General features: G+C 45.0%; 1 protein-coding gene across 1 annotated transcript in view; it reads right to left on the reverse strand.

Moving 5' to 3' along the window:
* The window catches only part of LOC103736349 (zinc finger protein OZF), a 30691-nt gene extending 11162 nt beyond the window's left edge, over positions 1-19529 (reverse strand). Inside the window, exons 1-2 of the mRNA XM_008835827.3 lie at positions 19398-19529; positions 16818-16905 (exon numbers count right to left, since the gene is read on the reverse strand). Coding sequence (XP_008834049.1) covers positions 16818-16820 — 3 coding nt within the window. The 5' untranslated portion in view covers positions 16821-16905; positions 19398-19529. The remainder of the gene's footprint in view (positions 1-16817; positions 16906-19397) is intronic.
* Between the last annotated feature and the right edge of the window lie 898 nt (positions 19530-20427).

Raw genomic sequence — 20427 nt, forward strand, 5'->3', positions numbered from 1 at the left:
TCCCTCCCTCCCTCCCTCCCTCCCTTCCTTCGACCAATCTAGCCTTGAACTCAAAGATTTGCCAGCCTCTACCTCCTGAGTGCTGGGATTAAAGGAATACACCACTATATTCAGTACACTTTGCATTTTCTGAAACTGGGGCTCATGAATTAGGATAGGCTGGGTGGCCAGTAAGTCCCAGGTATCTGCCTGTGTCATTTTTTTCTAGCACTAGGATTACAAGCACACACCACTATGCCCAGATATTTATCTGGGTTCTGGGGATCAAGCCCAAGACCTCATGCCTGTACTGCAAATTGAACAGTAACTGTGATGGTTATTGTCAGTTGCCAATTTGAAAGACTCTAGAATCTTGTGGGATGGAAAATGACAGACATACCTGTGAGGAATTATCAAGATAAGGCTACCCTCTGAGACTGTCTGTGAGGGATTACCCTGATTATGTTCTTTGGTTCTGGACTGTATGAAAAAGAAAGTGAGCTGAGTAAGCATCCATCGCTTTCTGCTTCCTGTGATCTCATATGAGCAGCTGTTTCAATCTCCTGCTGCCTTGATGTTCCCTCTCGAATTAACTGTATCCTTGAACTGTGAGTCAAAAATAAACCCTTTCTTAACTTGCCTTTATTAGGATATTTTATCACAGCAACAGGAAAAGAAACTAAGATCCCACTGACTGAGCTATTTGCCCAGCTGGTGACTTCTTTTGGTAGCTCATTTGTGTGGCTGAGCATGAACCTTGTAGATGATAATGTGAAAGAAAGTTCCTAGAAAGAACTGTACCTTGGACTGAATTTCCTGCAAGGCTCACCAACTGATTAGCACTCCAGAGATGGAGAGTCTGGAATGTTGGACATCCAGAGCCTATTCACAGATGATCTGGGAAAATCTTTAACCCCAGAAGTAGCCACACCTTGTCTACCTCTGTTTCTGAATTAACATACTTATGACTAATAAAATGTATTAACTTAGCAGACCACCAGGTCTCACTAATCAAAAAGCTAAGAATGTCATCAGATAGTGTAATAGGGCACCTTCTTGACCATAGCTACGACATTAGATAGTGTAATAGGGCACCTTCTTGACCATGTTAAAGTTTAGTTTGACTCTACTCTGAAATTATCAGGCAGTTGGCCCAGGACATGGGAACACATGCAAGCTGGACCCTCGTTATCTTGGGAACAGGTCAGCATTTCCAAGAGTGCTCCTGCTAACTGCTGATTTATGGCTTCTGCAGGTTATGCTTGGCTTGTGTGACCCAGAAGATGTTCCTCTGACCCTGTGATGACAAGCCATGGACCTGCTTCCTTCCCACGCTCTGCAAAGAAGCCACTCCCCTTCCCTCTTCCAGCCAATCGGTTGACTATAGTCACTTGAAGGGGAGGGGCTAAGGGTATGAAAGCTGGGAAAACCAGGAGGCTAGCCCCTTGCCATTTTGTAAGGCTGTCCAGAACCACAGGATTTATGTCTGGGGGTGGACTTTTGGAATCAGCTGTGAATGGGAGGGCACCCACTTGTCTGTAAGTAAACCCGCACCCCAAGCTCAGTTAGCAAGTCCAATAAACTCGTTACGATTCTTCAAACTGGGGTTTGGAAAATTTTTTTCCTTAGACTGTCACAAGGACCGTGGGAAGAGGGAATTGGATGCCACATGCACCTCCCAGCAGTGAATCTGACTTACAACAATTTAGGATAATTAGGACAAATGGAACAAAGTGAGGTCATAAAAAAGAACCACCCAGAAAGTTTGCAGGGAAAGAGCTCAATGGATGAGAACTAATTAATAAAAATGGGAAAATCAAACCCCAAAAAGCAAACCAAGCAAAACAGTAAAAAAACAAAAAGTCTGCACAGATGGTAAGGCAGAAAAAAAAAAAAAGTCCAAAGCACAATGAGTTTATGTTCAAATAACCAAAGAAATCTAGTAGAGTTTGACAATGAATTTGTCCCAATACAATGAAACTAACAAAACTTTTTCTTAGAATATTCTATAAATTTCAAGAGGCAAGTCTGAAGTCCCTTATAAAAGAACACCAATTACAGGCAAGACCAACTTCTGCTGTAGAGCTGGATGCAATATTTAAGGAAAATATGGATTTTAATCCTTGTTTTCTCCCTCTGTCTCTGTCAGCAAATCACAGCTGGTAAGTTTGTGGTTAGAATGCAGACACAGCTAGCTAGAATCATTCTCCTTCTGTTTGGATGAAGCTTCTTCAATTTGCAAGTCAGTATGTAAGTTTCCTTCTCACTGTAACCCAGGGTCTAAGGTATAAGTGCTACTTCCCTTCAAGGCCCAGATTTTGAGGCTTGAGCCCACTGGAGCAGGCTGCAGCAGAAATAAAACACCTGCTTCCTGTACGCTCCCAGCGTCCTGCCTTATCTTTCCCCAACTTACAGCAAGGAAAGTGGATTGTGCCAGGAAGGTGGAGGTAGAGATGGCTTTTTGCCCCCCTTGTCTCCTGTGCTTAACCTCCTTCTGAAGCTGGAGGATGACTCCCCCTTAACACATCACTGGTGTTTTGAGCCTGTAGGAGGAACTATTCACTTTGCATCTCATCTCCAGGATGTTGCCCCAGAGCACAATGGAACCCAAGGGAGACAGGAATCAGGAGCAGGGATTTGGAGCACTGCCCAACTGAACTAGGAGATCCCCACCAAAACTGGTGGAAGAGGAACTTCATCACCTCCTTATAAGAGTCCCACAGTACACTCTGACTAGTCCTGGAGGAAGTCTGGGGGGTGGTAAAAGGGGGGTGTCGATCAGAGAGAGTGGCAAACAAAGAGTAGTCTCTGGCGAGGGTAGTCAGCAGTCATGAAGGATGAAGCCATGATCCCTTTTTGGTTGAAAATCTGGATTTTCTGTCTTGGAATTCTGGGTTGAGAGCAGTATAGAAATTTTGTCTGACATTATCTGTGTGAAAATGTGTGCACATGTGCACAGGGCAGGATGGAAACTGCAAATCCACAGGGAGCAACTCCTGAACTATACAAATGAAGGGAGTGAATCACTTAATAGGAGACACTCCCCAGAGGGACATCAATTGATAGGGAACTCTCCAAAGGGGGGAGGATAAAATTAAATTAAACAGCCTGGAGACATCTAGTGTCCTAAGAGGTCCTAATTCTCTGGCTATGGTCACAGCCATGTAGAGTCTGAAAAAGGGCTCTAAATGGTGACATGGGACAAGGGAAGGAGCTGCAGGGTACTCAGACTGGCTCTTCCCAGTCAGGGTTCCTTTCTTCTCTGGGCCACTGGCTTTATTGCAGGTCTGCCATTTGCTCTAAAATGCTAGAGCTTGGATTTTAATATGTCCAGGGGTGCTGGGCCAAGAGCTCAGGCTTGGGATGCCATTGGCTGAAGCCCAAATGGCTGCGGCTTTACACAAGGAAGGAAAAAACAGAAATGGCCCTGCTAGGTCCTAATACCCACTGTTTCTACACAGAGGCTCTAAATCTGATTCTCTCCAGCCAGTCTTCCAATATAGTCTGTTCCCAAGTTTTTTCAAAATGTTGTTGCTCTCTATGTTCCTTATTCTCTGGATTATAAGTGTTTAAAGATAAGATTATGAATGGTGAATTGTAATATGGTTTTTCAAATCCAGACAGACGGGTAGCCCTCATTAACAGTCTGAGAGCTATTAGAACTTGGCTCTTATTTAATATAAATTGGCAAACTATAAATTTTAAAAGAAAGTCAAAAGAAATATTAAAAAATAAAAGGATCTCCAAAAGATGCTCTAAAAGGAAAAACATTAAAACACACACACACACACACACACACACACACAAAAAAAAAAAAAACAACAAAAAAAATAAATAAATTCGTTTTACAGATGGATAGCCAAAAAATAAAAATAAAATAAAAAAATAAAAACTAAAGGGCATCCTTGAACAAATGTATACAAGTTATAAATGAAACAGATGTTTTGAGTCCAGCCAGTTACTTACTGGACTTAATTCTTTTGCCTGATGTAAACCATTGGGTTCTGTGTTTTACAGAAAAACAAATGTCCTTAGTAAACTGCCGTTTGCTATTTAAACTCACAGAGAAGCTGGAATTGGCCTTTCTACTTCAGATTCAAGCCTACTTCTCTCTAAATGTCTGCAAGACCCATCTCTAGATCCAGCTAGCCACCTGACTCTATGGTAGGGGAAAGGGCCACAAAACAGCCAGAGTAAAGGCATTATGCCCTTGGGAGGCTAAGGGATAAGGCATTTCCAAAAGAGGTTACTATTGTTTAACTCATGATACAGAAATGTCTGCAAGAGCAACCAAACGGGATGCTGCTCTATCGTGCCACAATAATGGACAAGAATAGAAAAAAAAAAATACACAAAAAAAATCTAATACAGACTAATGCAGGTGTAAAAATGAATACTAAGGTTTATTTAATTACCTAATTGACAAAAAAAGAAAAAACAGTAAATAAATTTTTTTTTCTCAATAAAAACTAACAGTAACCATATAAATGGATTTGAGACTTCCAGCACAAAAGTATACATGCCCCGTAGATTATTACAGAAAATTTAAACTGGGCAAATACGGAATAAGTTCCCTAAAAATATGTTGATGCTAGTAAAATCTTGGCTATTTTAACTTGGTGCTTCTTCATCTACAGAATGTTATAAACATCAACTTGAAAATGTTTTGCCATATATCTGCCAGACATGGTTTTGGTAGACCACTCTCTAAACTATATAAAGGAAAAAAAAATTGTTTTAACTGTCTTATGTTTTCTACGAGGTTTTACCAGAAAAGTCACAAAGTCTCATAGATCCACAATGTAAGCGCAGGTAATATTGTTTTCTATGTATGTAAATTGGCTTCAGAGTTCTGATAATAATATAATGATACAATACGATATACTAAGCCAAACAACTGTCAGCTTCATGAGTTCAACTGTGCCTACTTACAAACATCAAAATTGGGCTTCTTAACTTGGATATTCCCTCATCTCAAACAATATTAGACAGGTGACTCTCATCTGAATATCTGGCCATTCTTCCCAGCCCACTGTATGCAATTATGTTATGCCCAATCACTTCCTGGTCTTAAGGAGAAATGGATATGTGTGTGTGTGTATATATATATATATATATGAAAGAGGGACCAGCTCATAATCCATAAGGTCAGTGGAGGGTCACTGACGACACTGGCCAAAAACTTTCCAATATAGCTACCCTTTGGTCACCCATATACCTATTAACAACTCTTCAACCTTGCTCTGTGGGTAGACTCAATAAACTCATTGGCTCTCTGGGATAAATTTAATGTAATCAAACATTTGTTTGTCACTAACACCTTAAAAAGGGCTAAGCAGGGGCTGGAGAGATGGCTCAGAGGTTAAGAGCACTGACTGCTCCTACAGAGGACCCGGGTTCGATTCCCAGCAGCCACATGATGGCTATGAACCATCCTTAATTCCAGTTCCAGGGGAATCCGAAGTCCTCTTCTGACCTCTGTGGCACTGCATGACACAGGTGTACTCACATACATGCAGGCGATATACTCATACATAAAATAAAAATAATAAATAAAATATTTTTTAAAAGGGATAAGCATTACTTAGTACCCTAACAAAAATTTTCACAAAAAACAGTAAACTATTTTGTTATTATATCTCATGATATGAAAATATAAAATAAATACATGCTAGAATCACTAAGATTCTAAGGATTCAAAGGATTTTACCAATCCTTTGTTTTGCCTTTTCATATTCATTTAAAAATGCTACAGTATGATTTTTGACTCTTGAAATTCCCAAGAGCTCATTAACCATAATGATGTATAATCCAGTTCAAACTTTTCAATCTGAGAATTGTGTTTGGGAAATATCTTATAAATCATATCTGTAATATAAATTTTGTTCATTGTCATTTATAACACAAATGCAAATGTACATGGTATTCTTTAAAATAACAGGATCTTTGCCTTGAAAGTATTAAACTCTTAAGGCAACTAGATGTTACACATAAAAAATTAGTAACCAAAATTACTGGTTCACTATTTAATTCTAAATTACTAGTGTTTGCAACATTTATTCAAAATTGTTTGGTTTTTATATAAGCTTTATTTAACAGTAGTTGAGAATGCCAAACCATGTGACTAATCTTTTGCTAACCATGCCTGGAGGCCTACAGCAATATTGTTAGAGGGTTTAAAGGGACAATAATTTGCCTCTTGCCCTCCAAGGTCACTGGACTATGGAGCATCTCTAAAAGTATCCTATAAACATGATGAGTCACCTGACTTCTTATTCAGGGAGGCTATGGAGAACCACCAAATGAACTTAAACCAGTAGCCAATCTATAGAGAAGGTCAACACTGAGGAAAGTTTCCTCAGTACTTCCAAGAGAAGCCATGGTCAAGCCAGGCTTTTTGACTTATCAAGCTGGTACAAGGAAAATTAATGGAGCCAGAAGCATTTCTCAAGTTCAAATGACCTTAAAATTTTTTTAATGAGAGGCTAATTTTGGCTAATTGCATGGTCTTAAGTGCTCAACAAGGAAATTGAAAGACTAAGATACTTAACAAATATCTTTAAAAATATAAGGGATTACAATTTCTAGGCATTAAATTACATTTAAATACAAACTACTTAAAGATCTAGGATCTGGAGAGACAGCTGGGTCTGGAGAGACATCTAGGGTCTGGAGACACAGCTCAGTGGTTAAGAGCACTAGCTGCTCTCGCAGAGGACCTGGATTCAATGGTCAGCACCCACATGGAGGCTAACAACCATCTGGGGGATCCAATGCCCTCTTCTGAATTCTGAGGGCACTGCACAACACAGGTGCACTTACACACATGTAGGCAATACATTTATATACTAAATAAATAAAAAAGTTAATAAGAGAGTTAAGCGCAAATCTTAAACTTCTCTTTTTAGATGAAAACCTCTTTATAGACTAGGTAGAGAGAAGTGCCAAAAGCCTTGGAGTTGACAATTGGGTAAATGGGTGAAGAATGGCCCTGGATAGGGATGAGCCAAGACACTTATTCCATATTGCAATGAAGCCAAAATCTCACCGAACAAAATGGTGAGAGTCCAAAACCGGGTCCTCACATCAGAGGTACACACAAAAATGTATTAGTCGATTAGGGCCTTGCCACACCAGTATGATAGGAGAGACCCCATGTGAAAGAATACATCACCTGATGGCCAGGTATCCCATGTACCAGTACAAACCTGAACAGAAATTAAGGGCTGGGACCCAAACCCTTTATCTGGAGGATGGTTTTAAAAAGCCTAGTTGACGCATTCGCATGTTAGAAACCTGTTACTTCCTTGTCTGGCTCCCCTTTGTATGAGATGTATTACTTCTTCTATAGAAGCCATGTGGAGAGGAGAAGCAAGCTGGTGGAGTTATATGAGGCCCTAACCAAGAAAAAACTGATATTCTATAGTTTAACTCTGGGTTAAATAACAAGTCTCAAAGGGGGAGTTGATGTAGTGCCTGATAAAATATTTAAGGAAAATATGGATTTTAATCCATGTTTTCTCTGTCTCTGTCAGCAAGGTTCAGCTGACAAGTGTTTAGTTAGAATGCTGGCACAGCTAGCTAGAACCACTGCCTTGTGTCCTGATGAAACTTCCTCAGTTCTGTTTGCCTCACACAGACTCCTGCAATGTTTTCAAATGGGATTTTTTTTTTTTGTTGCGGTTGTTTTTGTTTTTGGAACTCGCTATATAGATAGGGCTGGCCTCGATCTTACAGAGATCTGCCTGCTTCTGCTGTTGGGATTGAAGGCATACACCACCATGCCCAGCACAGATTTTTTTAAATGTATTTTTTCTAAATTTATAATAATTTGCCTGCTTTTAGACGTTTACTGATAGTTAATCAATATGTAAGTTTCCTTCTCACTGTAACCTAATGTCTAAGGTATAAAAGATATGTATTACTTCCCTGCAAGGTCCAGATTTTGAGGCTTGAGCTGACTGGAGCAGGCTGCAGCCTAAATAAAACACCTGCTTCCTGCGTACTACTGGTGTCCTGCCTGATCTTTCCTGTAACAATCCCAATCAAACTCATTGGTTCACTAAGTTGGATTTTGCTACTATCCTTACTTTGGTCTGTTGTTAGTTCCCTGTCTGAGGAGAATAGATGTTTGTTCACATTCCCCCAGGAATAGTGTCCACACCACTGCTGGGCACTCAGCACTTCCTCATCCGGCTCCCCCTGCTCACTACACTAACATCTCTAAGTCCAGCAGTTCCTCCTGGAAGGAGATTGCCGATACATGGAGTGTCTCAGCTCTAACAAGTCTATCTGAGGGAACACAGACTAAACCTCAAGTTCTGGGACCAAAGCAATCTGGGCACATGGTTTTATGTAGGCATGTGACTACTTCCATGGTCTACAACCCTCAATACTGTGACAGAAAAGGCTGGGGAAAAATCCAGAAACAAAACCCACAGGTCCCTGTTTATGGGAAGCCGGCTCATACACAATATTCCAGGACTATGATGTACAGCCTGATGGAAAAAGAATCAAGAAAAACAGGGATTTTAATACCCCCCACCTCTGTCAGCAGAGCTCAGCTGACATGTCTGTGGTTAGAACACTAACACAGCTAGAATCAAACTTCCTCATTTCTGTTTGTCTCAGACAGGGACGTTTAAGAACTTCCTTTCTTCTCCAGGCTTTTAAGACTTAAGCCCCCTGCAAGTTCAGCCTACATAAAGACACTGCGCTCTCTGTGTCTTGCCTTATCTTTGCCTGGATTTTAACATTTGCACGAGGGACCAAATGCATCAAAAAGCAGACCTAAGGCCTCAGTACAGCTGTCAGAATGCTCATATCAAACAATGACAGATTACAAGTGTTTGAGAGGTCATGGGGACGGCAAAAAGGAGCACTTATAATAATTATGGGGCTGGAGAGATGGCTCAATGGTTAAAAGCACTGGCTGTTCTTGCACAGGACGTGGGTTTGGTTCCGAGTACCCACATGGCAGCTAACACCTGTTCTAATTCCAGTTCCAGGGGATTCAACCCCCTGTTCTGGCCTCTGCAGAAACTGCACATATGCGGTATCCCTACATACATGCAGGCAAAACATTCATATACACATAAAATAAAAATAATTAAAATGTGAAATTATTACAGCTATTTTAGTATGCTGATTCTTTAAAATAATTAAACACAAGGCTGTGGAGATGGCTTAGTGGGTAAAAGGGTCAGACACTGTACAAGCCCGACAATCAAAGTTTGATGCTCGAATCCACATACAAAAAGCAGGATGCAGGGGCACACATCTCTTTGGGTGAGGTGAGCAGTGGGAGGAGGAGAACACAGTATGCAGGGCAGCAGTGGAAACAGGAAGAAAGCCCTTGCCTCAACAAGATGAGGGGGGAGAAGCAAGTCTCAAAAGCCGTCTTCTGACCCTCACACACACGCCGTGGCACATGCACACTCTACACTCATATGCACAAAATTTTATTATTATTATTTTTTGTCTTTTTGAGACAGGGTCTCCCTGTAGCCCTAGCTGGCCTGGAACTCACTATGTAGACCAGGCTGGCCTCGAACTCACAGAGATCCACCTGCCTCTGCCTCCCAAGTGCTGGGACTAAAGGCATGCACAAAATTAAAAAAAAAAAACTTTTTGTGTATGACTGTTTAGCCTGCATGTATGTAGGTGCACCTGTGTCGTGCAATGCCAGAGAGGGGACTGGTTCCTCTGGAACTGGAATTAAGGCTGGCCTCAATCTCACAGACATCTGCCTGTCTCTGCCAGGGTGTTGGACTAAAGTGTGCACCACGCCCAGCCACACACATAAAATTTAAAACATTTTAAAAATAGCTAAAAATAAACCAACATATGATCTCCAAATCACCGTGGGTACATATTTGTATTAGTTAACTTTTCTGTTGCTGTGATAAACACCATAGGTCACATACAGAAGAAAGGGTTTACTTGGCTTGCAGTTTCCAAGGGATAAGAGTCCATCATGGCAGGGAGGCATGGCAGAAGGCAGCCAGAGCAGAGAGCGGAGCACTCATCTTCAATCACAGGGAGGAAGTATAGAGTGAAATTGGAAGTAGACATGGCTAGATACTCCCCCACCCTCCATGCTGTGTGTCTTCCAGTAACACCATACCTCCCAAACTTCGGCCAACGGTGCCAAACACTGGGGCCAAGTATTTCAAATACTTGAATACATTCCTCATTCAAATCACCAACGCATCCAAAGGAGCAAAAATCTGAAATTAAAATAGTGGCTGCATTCTCATGTTCACTTTTAACAGCATTCAAACATAGCCCAGATATGAGAAAACTGAAGAGCCTCTTGGGTGACAGTCTGGGGGCTATCAAAGCTGCAGGGCATCGAGCCCTCCCATGAGAGGTCACTCAGCATCCCTCCTCAGGCCACAGAGAAGAGGTATGGGGGCTGATATTTACTACACACTCCAGGACAGGCGAGACAAGGCTGTGGGTACCAGGACCCAGGCAATTCTGACCTCCAAGGCCTGGAAGCCCAGAGACCGGTATGAGGACACATCAGTTTGTAAAGTATTCAAGGGGGAAGCTCAACCCACAGACATTATGACAGAGCGGCTGTGGCTATGCAAAGCAGACACCAAGATCATTCACAAGGGGTCCAATGAATCTCAGTTTCATTTTCGTGTGATATACCAACAAACAGAATTTTAAAATGTTTGAAAAATCCTGTGTTCAATCCCAAGAAAGCTCAAACCAGAAAAAAAAAAAAAAAAGTAGCATACATATGAGGAAGTCGGTACGAAGCTCCAACTAAGGGAATTGTGACAACTGGTGGCTGCTGGGAGGGACAGAGACAGTCCTTCAAGCCTGGGACTCTTGGTAGGCTAATCAGATTCCAGTGGATGGACCCACACTGAAGGGCATTTGGGGACACAAATTAGCCTCTATAGGCCTTATTAGATATAGAATAGAGTACATTAAATTGGGCAGGCAGGCAATAAGAGGAGGTGTGGATAAAGGAGGGGACCTAAATACCAAATTGTATTATATGAAAATCTATAAAATTCAATTTAAAAATCCTATGCTCCATGACTCAAGAGAAAAAACAAAACAAAACAAAACAAAAAACTGACAGTAATATACCAGGAGGAAAAAACAGCTCACCATATTGTACAAAGGGGAATTTGGTATTTGGAATGCTTCAAGGAAGGTGAGATGTTAATTGTTGCTAGTCCTAGGAGGAGCTGGAGTTGCTGGTCTTGGTTCTGGATGTGAAACCCTGCTTCCCACACATTTGGAAACAGGTGACCCACTGGAAATGAGGCAGCCATAGAAGGGGCAGGGAAGAAAAAGAATTTCCTTGCTCTAGAGTCTGATTAGGAGCCATATGCTTCAACGTGACAGAGAAAACTGACCGCAAGCAAGAATGTTTACAAAAGAAAAAGAGACGAGAGACAGCTCAGGGGTTAGGAGCACTGCAGTGGACCCAGGTTTGGTTCCTAGCACCCACATGGTGGCTAACAACCATTCCTAACTCCAGTTACAGGAGATCTAACACCCTCTTCTGGTGCCCAAGGGGACTGCATACACATGCTACAGTTATACACTTGCAGGCAAAACACTCGTACAAATAAGATAAAAATAAACAATTAAGGGGGTGCTAGAGAGATACCTTAATGGTTAAGAGCACTGGCTGCTCTTGCAGAGGACCCAGGTTCAGTTCCCAGAGCCCACATAGGGGCTAACAACATCTGTAACTCTAGTTCCAGGGGATCTGATGCCCTCTTCTGACCTCCACAGGCATGGCATGACATAGGTGCACTTACATACATGCACGTAATACACTCATACACATAAAATAACAAAAAATAAGAAATACAATATTAAAATAAATAATTCAAAATATAAAAAAAGAAAAAAGAAGCTGGACATGGTGGCACATGTCTTTAATCCTACCACTTGGGGCAGAGGCGGTAGATCTCTGTGAGTGAAAAGTCAGGCTAGTCTACACAGTGAGTTCTAGGCCAGCCAGGGCTACATAGTTAGACTCTGTGTTGTCCTCCCTGGCCCCCCAAAAAGGGCCTGGAGAGCTGGCTCAGGGGTTAAAAGCACTGGCTGCTCTTCCAGGGGACCTGGGTTTGATTCTCGGCATGTATATGGTGGCTAACAACTGTCTATAATTCTATATCCAGGGAACACCCTCTTCTGACCTCCACAGTCATTGCATGCATGGATGCGCTTACATACACGCAGGCAAACATTCATACACATAAAATAAAAAATAAGAATTAAAGAGGACTGGAGAGCAGGCTCAGGGGTTAAGAGCACTGGCTGTTCTTCCAGAGGACTTGGGTTTGATTCTCGGCATGTATATAGTGGCTAACAACTGTCTGTAATTCTATAGCTAGGAAATATCCTCTTCTGACCTCCACAGTCATTGCATGCATTGGTGCACTAAAATACATGCAGGCAAACATTCATACACATAAAATAAAAAATAAGAATTAAAGGGGACTGAAGAGGTGGCCCAGCAGTTAAGAGCACTGGCTATTCTTGTAGAGTTCCCAGCACCCACACAGTGGCTAACAACCATCAGTAACTCCAGTTCTAGGGGATCCAACACCCTCTTCTGGCCTCTATGGGAACTGCACACATGTGGTACACTTAACATTTATATGCAGGCAAAGCACTCATACACATAAAATAAACATAATATTGTTTTTTAAAAAAGAAGCTGCCTTTAAGTCCAGCACTTGGGAGGCAGAGGCAGGTGGATCTCTGTGAGTACAAAGCCTGGTCTACATAGCAAGTTCCAGGCCAGCCAGGGCTACATAGTGAGACCCTATCTTAGAAAACAAAGCAACACAAAATGAAAAAAAAAAAAAGGGAAAAAAAATGAAAAGTTTAACCATATTAACATTCCTCTTTCATTCCCAAATCTACCAACTGGGTCTGAAGAGAATCTAGGATTTCCCTGCATCCAGGAATCTCCAACACATTGAAGCTAGAACAAACAGCCTTTTCTTCTTGGGTTTCTTCCTGATCACTCCAGATTCTTTCAGGAAGGAAATTAATACCATATCTAAGAGAGACAATCACAGCTTTTTTTTTTTAAAGTTTACCTTGCTAACCAAGATGATTTGTGGGTACTTGTTCTTGCTAGTCAAGAAACTTAGTTCCCATTGACTAAGGTAACTCTAGAATTGGAAAGAGCATACTCCCACAATTACTTGGGAGCTTTCAGGCCTTGGTTCTCACTGACAAAGCAACTCCAAAATTGAGTAGTGCAGGCTGCTGCTGATTCCCAGACACTCTGAAACTTAGCTCCTACCACTACACTAACTTCCATTTCCCAGTCCTTTGACTTTTACGCCCTTTTGATGCTTAATGATTTGTCTCTCGGATATATTCTCCATAACTGGGACAAACCTGTTCCCAAGCCTAAAAGGAAAGACATTATGCCATATCACCAGGCAGTCTAAGTCAGTTGGTGGAGAAAATGACCAGTAACTGGCAATTTAAGCTTCATTACCACCCTCACCCCACCCTCCTATTAGATCTATTTTGTAAATAGCAAAAACCTATTAGAGTCTGGTGTGGTACTGCATGCCTTTAATGCCTGCAGAAGCAGGCAGATCTCTGTGAGACTGAAGCCAGCCTGGTCTACACAGTGATTTCCAGGCCAACTGGGACTACAGGGAGACCCCCGTCTCAAAAAAAAAAAATTATCTCACAACTCACGCGCGCGCGCACGCGCGCGCACACACACACACACACACACACACACACACGCACGCACACACGCGAACACGCCCCTCACCACATTCAAGCAAAAAAAGACAGATGTAGCAGTCACTCATGGCTCAGATTATCAATGACTTGAAAGCATTAAAGTCTATCCTACGAGGATAAGTTAAGGTGTCATATACTTTCATACATTCATGTATATATATGTACACATATATTCATATAGTCTCATGTTTTTCACTGTGTTTTGTTTTGAGACAGAGTCTCACTATGTAGCCCAGGCTCACTATGTAGCCTAGGCTGACCTGGAGTTTGCAGCTGGTAGAACCCCACTGGCTCTCTTGCTTGTTGCACGAGTAAGTCTAAAGCCATTCCTTCCTCAGAACTGGCCCCCACCTCAGATCTACTCCAAATCTCGTCTTAGAACCCTGTTCCCTCAACTGTTTCCTGCCTCAGAACCACTTAGACCCACTCAATCCTCAGACTGCTGCAGCCCATGTCCCTTCCCTTGGGCCCTCATTTCTTCCCTCAGGCCCTCATCTCCTCCCCTACTCCCAGCCTAAAATACTACTTTCTTCTCTCAAACTGTCACTTCTACCCTCAGGCCCCCTCCAAATCTCCTCTGGCCTCAGTTCTTTCCTCCTAGGTAATTGCTTCTTCCTACTTGGTCCCCAGACTTCTGTAGACTGTGTCCCTTCCCTCAGACCCTCATTTCCTTCCTCAGACCTGCAGCTTATCCATCAAATCCTCAACTGCTCTCTGAGGACCTCACCTCCTCCCATAAGCTCCAGCCTACTCCCTGAGGCCCTCATTTCCTCAGTCACAGCCTGTCTTCTTCCCTTTTATCCTTCAGGCCTGCCTTCCTCCCACAGATCCTCTTCCCTCAAACAATACAGTCCTTCCACTATCCTAAGAGACAGGAAAATCAGTACTATTTCTCACGTCCTTCTGAGGCCACACTAAGCCTACGCGGGAAGACACAGGCTTCTGTAACCTTGTAAGGGCCAAGACACGGCCCCACCTGCCCCACTGTGGCAAGCAGTTAAGAGTCACCCCTTAAGCCCATCCTCTGGCCTTGGCTTCACCTTCTTGTACTTTCTGAACAATGGACAAAGCTCTCATCTCACACCTCTCTTGGGTTTCAGGGTATAGAGGGGAAGGTTGGTAGGCTCTAAAGCAGCTCCAGGCCTTTGTGAGGCAATTCTTTACCCTTGCCTGGCTGTGGCCCCACCACACTGGAAGGCAGAAGTTGACTGAAGAACAAAATGAGTCTCAAAAGAGGGTATTCGTTTCTCTGACATCTCACAGCAAGGAGGTAACTGGGAATGAAACCCAAGACCATGCATATCACTTAAGCACTGGACTATACCCTTTTGTTTTATTGTTTTTGTTTTTGAGACAACGTCTCACTGACTTGCTGAATTTGGCCTCAAATAGCTTAGGCAGCCAAGAATGGTCTCAAACTTTTGATATTCCTTCCTGCCTCAGTCCCCTCAGTAGCCAAGATCACAGGTCTATACTATCTAGTTTGAAGGATAGATGTGAGCCAAGGTCTAGACCTCTTCCCTTGATTTACCCTAACAAGGCACTGAGTGGGAAATCCAGAAAGGGAAGGAGATGGGAAGGGGTCGAGGCCTCAGTGCACAGTGGATCCTGGAATCCTGCATCTCAGGTTATCTACCTAGCTGGGGGCTGGCCAAAGTCTCTTTCCAGACCAGGCCTTCACATGCAATTTCAGGGTGTTAGTGACACAGAGACAGAGATAGGGAAAGAAAAAGGTACAGAGGGTTAGGGTTGGTCACTCACATCCATAAATTTTGACACTTAGGAGTCTGAAGCAGGAGGATTTTCATAAGCTTGAGGCTAACCTTGGCTACATACTAAGGCCCTGTCTGAAAGCAACAACAACAAAACAAAGAAAAGGAAAGAGGCAAAGACTAGAGGGGCATATTTGCAGAGACAAAGGGAACTCTGCATTTTCCATGGCAGGTTTGGGGTACAGCCCTCTGAATCTCCAGAGCTTCCCACTCTGCCCCATGTGATTCAGTTATCAGTTCTCAACTCTGAAAGAATCACACGAACCAGGGACAGTGGGCCTCAGGGCAGAGACAGAAGAACCCTTTGTTCAGCTCCTGAGCATCTGCTTCATGTCTCCAAGCTCCATGGCTTGTTCCTTTCCCCCAGGTAGAAGGGGACGTGAGGGACAAGGAGTCAAAACGTACCTCTTCTTGGAAGCTTAGGAGCCTTGGGCCCTAACTGTGGCCTGCTGGCCTGTCTCTCACCGTACCTCCTGTCTCTAAGTCTCTTCAGCTATGTGCATCTAGGATTCCCTGGGTATCATCTTATGCTTCAAGGGCTCAGGCTGGGTGTATGAACCTCATAAACAGAAACATATTCAGCCCTTCTGTGTAACTCTTACCTCAAGGCCTGCTGTTGGGAGGCACATCCAAGAGGCCGAGGTAGGGCCTGGGAGGCAAAAGGGTTACTAGGATCCTGCCTGCCATGTGCCAGTGACTGCACTCCTTTTCATTGCTTTCCAGGGAGCAGATGGCCATCATTATTCAGGCTGACAAAAGTCTAAATTCAGCTTCCTAAGCCACTCCACACTATGGCTGAAGTCTCCATCTCCTGCTGCCCCATGTCCAATATTCAACCCCGTGCCCAATACTGAGATATGGCAGAGCACCCCCTGCAAGCAGCCAGAGCGCATTGCCACCAATGTTTCCAGCAGCCCTGAAGCCTCTCTGGACCACTGACTGGTAGCTCAAACACACTGGCAGTAGTCCATCCCCATGACAGCCTGGTCAGGTCAGGGTGAGATGCCTCCAGAGGGTTAGAGCCAAATGTGGGCTACCTAAGTTCATCAGAAGGCAGAGAGAGGGCTCAGAACACAAATAGATTGGGTTCTGGGTATCTAGGAGACAGAATGAAACATGATGTCACAGTCACAGATATGAGATCATCTAGACAACAGGTTTGCCATGGAAACCAAATATGAAGGTCCTAGGAACTGGGGATTAAAATCCAGTAGCCAAGTGGCACAGAAAATGGTAACCTAAGGGACAGTATATGGGGCTTACAGATTCCCTCCCCTGGATCTGGAAGGCGGACCACAAACTCACCATTTCCAGTTTCCAGAGAAGGGGTGTCTTCCTTGGATCTCCTCACAGCAGTGGGTCACAAAGATTCCCAGAGAAGTTCACGTTACATCTGGAAAGGGAGCAAGGCCAAACTCACAGGTTGTATCTGGTGTTTCAGATTGGTTCATCACAACTTTAACATTCTTATTTGAGATACTGCTATACAGAGAGAGTATTCCCTATACTTCACAACAAGCGTTTCTAATTATGTTGGAATTCTTGACTCAGCTGACAAGAGACTTTCAGCAGACTCCAGAGTCAGGGGCTTCTTTTCCATCCCATGTCCCCTCAGTATTTCTCTTCTTTCTTCCCTGCCTCAGTCTTTCCATAAGGCCGTGCTTTCACTCTTTGTATCTCCCCAAATCTTTCCCCACTTCAGAACAGGTCTCCACCCTCAGAGTCCCTCCAAATCTTCTCTTCTGGGGTTGGAGAGATGGCTCAGCATTTAACAGCACTGGTTGCTCTTGCAGAGGACCTGGGTTCAATTCCCAGCACCCACAAGTGCACCCGTGTCATTACAGCTAAAACTGTATGTAATTCCAGTTCCAGGAGATCCCACTCTCTCTTCTGACCTCTGCAGGCATTGCATGACACAGGTGCACTTACATGCATGTAGGCAATACACTTATATACATAAACAAATAAAAATAATGAATAAAATATTGGGCTGGAGAGATGGCTCAGCAGTTAAGAACACTGGTTGTTCTTGCAGAGGACCTGGGTTTGAGTCCCAGTACCCACATGGTAGCTAAACAACTGTCTGTAACTCCAGTTCCAGGGGATCTGACACCTTCTTTTGACCTCTGCAGGCATTGCATGACACGGGTGCACTTACATGCTACATTGTAGGCAATAAACTCATACACATAAAATAACAAATGAAATATTTTTAAAAAAATCTCTTCCTTTCAAACTCTTCCCTTGACTTTCCTCTCTCAGATACCCTTCTCTTCCTTTGGCTCTCAGACTATGCCCCCTCCCTCAAGCTCTGGCCTCCTCCCTCAGACCCTGATCTCCTCCCTTATACCCTGGCCTCCTCCCTTAGACCCTGGCCTCCTCCCTCAGGCCCTGGCCTCCTCCCTCAGACCCTGGCCTCCTCCCTCAGACCCTGGCCTCCTCCCTCAGACCCTGGCCTCCTCCTTCAGACCCTGGCCTTCTTCCTCAGGCCCTGGCCTCCTTCCTCAGGCCCTGGCCTCCTTCCTCAGACCCTGGCCTCCTTCCTCAGACCCTGGCCTCCTCCCTCAGACCCTGGCCTCCTCCCTCAGACTCTGGCCTCCTTCCTCAGACCCTGGCCTCCTCCCTAAAGCCCTCACATCCTGCCTTCTTCCTTTAACCTTTCAGGCCTGACTTGCTTCCACTATCTTTTTCCTACAGACCCTTTAGTCCCTTTTCCATCCTCAGAGACTGGAGAACACCAGCAAATGTTGCATCTCCAATCCTTTTGCGGTGCCTCTCTGAGCCCTGTGAAAACTCAGTCTTCTGAAGTCCAGAGATGGTCAAGTCACTATTGTGACTAGCCAGTGGCAGTCAGTGAGGTAGTCACTTCCCCTAAGTCCCATCCCCCCAGTCTCAACTTTTCTTTCCATACAGTGGACAGAGCTCCCTATCCCACCCCCTCCTAAGTTTGATGGTTCCAGAGGGGAGCGCTGGTGGCTCTGAGCAGTCTGGGTCTCTCTGAGGCAATTCTATTGTTGCCTTATAGTGGGCCCATTACACTGGGAGTTAGAGAATGACATCGCACCATTCTGCAAAAAGAGAGTATGGACTTCTCTGAGGTGACTGAGAAGGTGACTGAGGTGACTGAGATTGGAACTCAGGGCCTACACCTCCCAAGCACACACTACCACTAACCTGCTCCCTGTTTTTTTTTTTTTTTTTTTTTTTTCAAAGACAGCATTTTCCTAAGTTCCTCAGGTTGGCCTTGAACTCACTCTGTAGCCCAGGTTGTTCTCAACACTGTGGTCCTTTCTCCTGCCTCAGCCTCCTGCTTAACTGCTATGACAGGCCTGCACCACCATACCTGCCTTGAAGGTGAGATCTGAACCCAGTTTTAAACACTCTCCCTTCTTTTTCCTTAACAGGGCACTGAGGGGAGCATACAAAAAGTACCAAAGGGGCAGGGAAGGGCTGAGGCCTCCCCACACAGCTGCTTCTGGAAGACCACAGGCCAGGTTAACCATCCACATCGAGTAGGGGGCCCAGCCAGCTAAAGTCATTCTTCAGCCCAGGCCTTCATACCCACTTTCAGGATTTCAGAGATGTTAACAAGGACACAAGACATAAGTGGGGAGACAAAACAGGCCAGGGAGGCAGCTGCTGTAACTCCCAGCACTCAAGACGCTGAGCTACGCTGCTAAGTCTGCCGTAAGCTTTTAGTCTAAAAAAAAAAAAAAGGCTGGGGACGTGGCTCTTGGCTGAGCACTTCCCTAGCTCCCTAAATGAGTCAGAGAGGGATGGTGCTCAGCAAAATTCCAATCTACGTCCGAAGACCTGAGGGTCCTCAAGGAAATGCCCTCTGGGGAAGTGGTGAGGCCAAAAGACACTAGGAAAGGATGGACTCACATGCACAGTCAGATGGCGGGTATTGCAAATGCAGATGCAGAGAACACAAGATCCAGAGACAGGAGGCGAGAGACGCAAAGCCACCAGCGCACGCAGAGCAAGGGGGTGGCAGGGTGAGACCCGGGAGCGGCGCATCTGGGAGAATCCTGGGCGACTGGCACTGCCCAGCTGGCAGGAACCCGGAAGTCCCCCCCCCCCCGCGGTCTCCGGACCCACAGGCGGCTCCACCCGCAGCGTCCCCAGCGCTGCCCTGGCCAGGCCAGAGCAGCCACGGCCAGTCCCGGCGTCCTCCGGGTCCGCACCGGCCACTCGCCCAGCGAAGCCGTAGGCAGCGGCAGCCGGGCTCGGCTCCCGGTGCAGGGACAGGACAGGACGCGGTGCCGGGAGCCGGGCAGCGCCACCCACAGCTGGAGGGGACGGAGCATCGCGGCCCCAACCAGGGCTCGGGCCTGGGACTCTGCACGGAGGACTGGGAGCCGCCACCGCCCGCTCCGAGGGACACGGCTTCCCTTCCGGTCCACACTCACCACGTCCGGATCCGCACACCCAGCTGCTCACTAGGGTCTCCACCGAGCTGCACGACACAGGGCGAGAGAGGCCGGGGTACAATCTCCCTGCTTCCAGAAAAAGGACCTACGACGAACAACCCAAGATGGTAGCAGGCTGCAGGTTGGGAGACAAAGGCCCCAGCAGCCAGCGAAAACCCGCCCTGCTCTCCGGCGGTCGGGCTCTTTGCACACGCCTCACCGCGGTGCTTTCATTGGTCAGTGCTTAGTTCTCCCAGGCTCAAGCCCTGAGTGACAGTAGATGGCACCAATCCGTGGGTGGAAGAGCATGCCCGAGCCCCTCTAGAACCGCGCGGGGGGCTCCAGCCGGTAATCCCAGCGATTATGAACTGCAATTTCGGGACTGGAGATGGTTTTTAAAGCAGGGCTTCCTGTTGGGAGAGCCTAGCCCCAACTAAACATTTGCATTCACCCTTGTACATGACCGCTATATCCGCTTATTCACAAATGGGAAGAATGTCAGT

This window comes from Nannospalax galili, unplaced genomic scaffold (genome assembly GCF_000622305.1).
Source record: "Nannospalax galili isolate Female #2095 unplaced genomic scaffold, S.galili_v1.0 scaffold558, whole genome shotgun sequence".
Lineage (NCBI taxonomy): Eukaryota > Metazoa > Chordata > Mammalia > Rodentia > Spalacidae > Nannospalax > Nannospalax galili.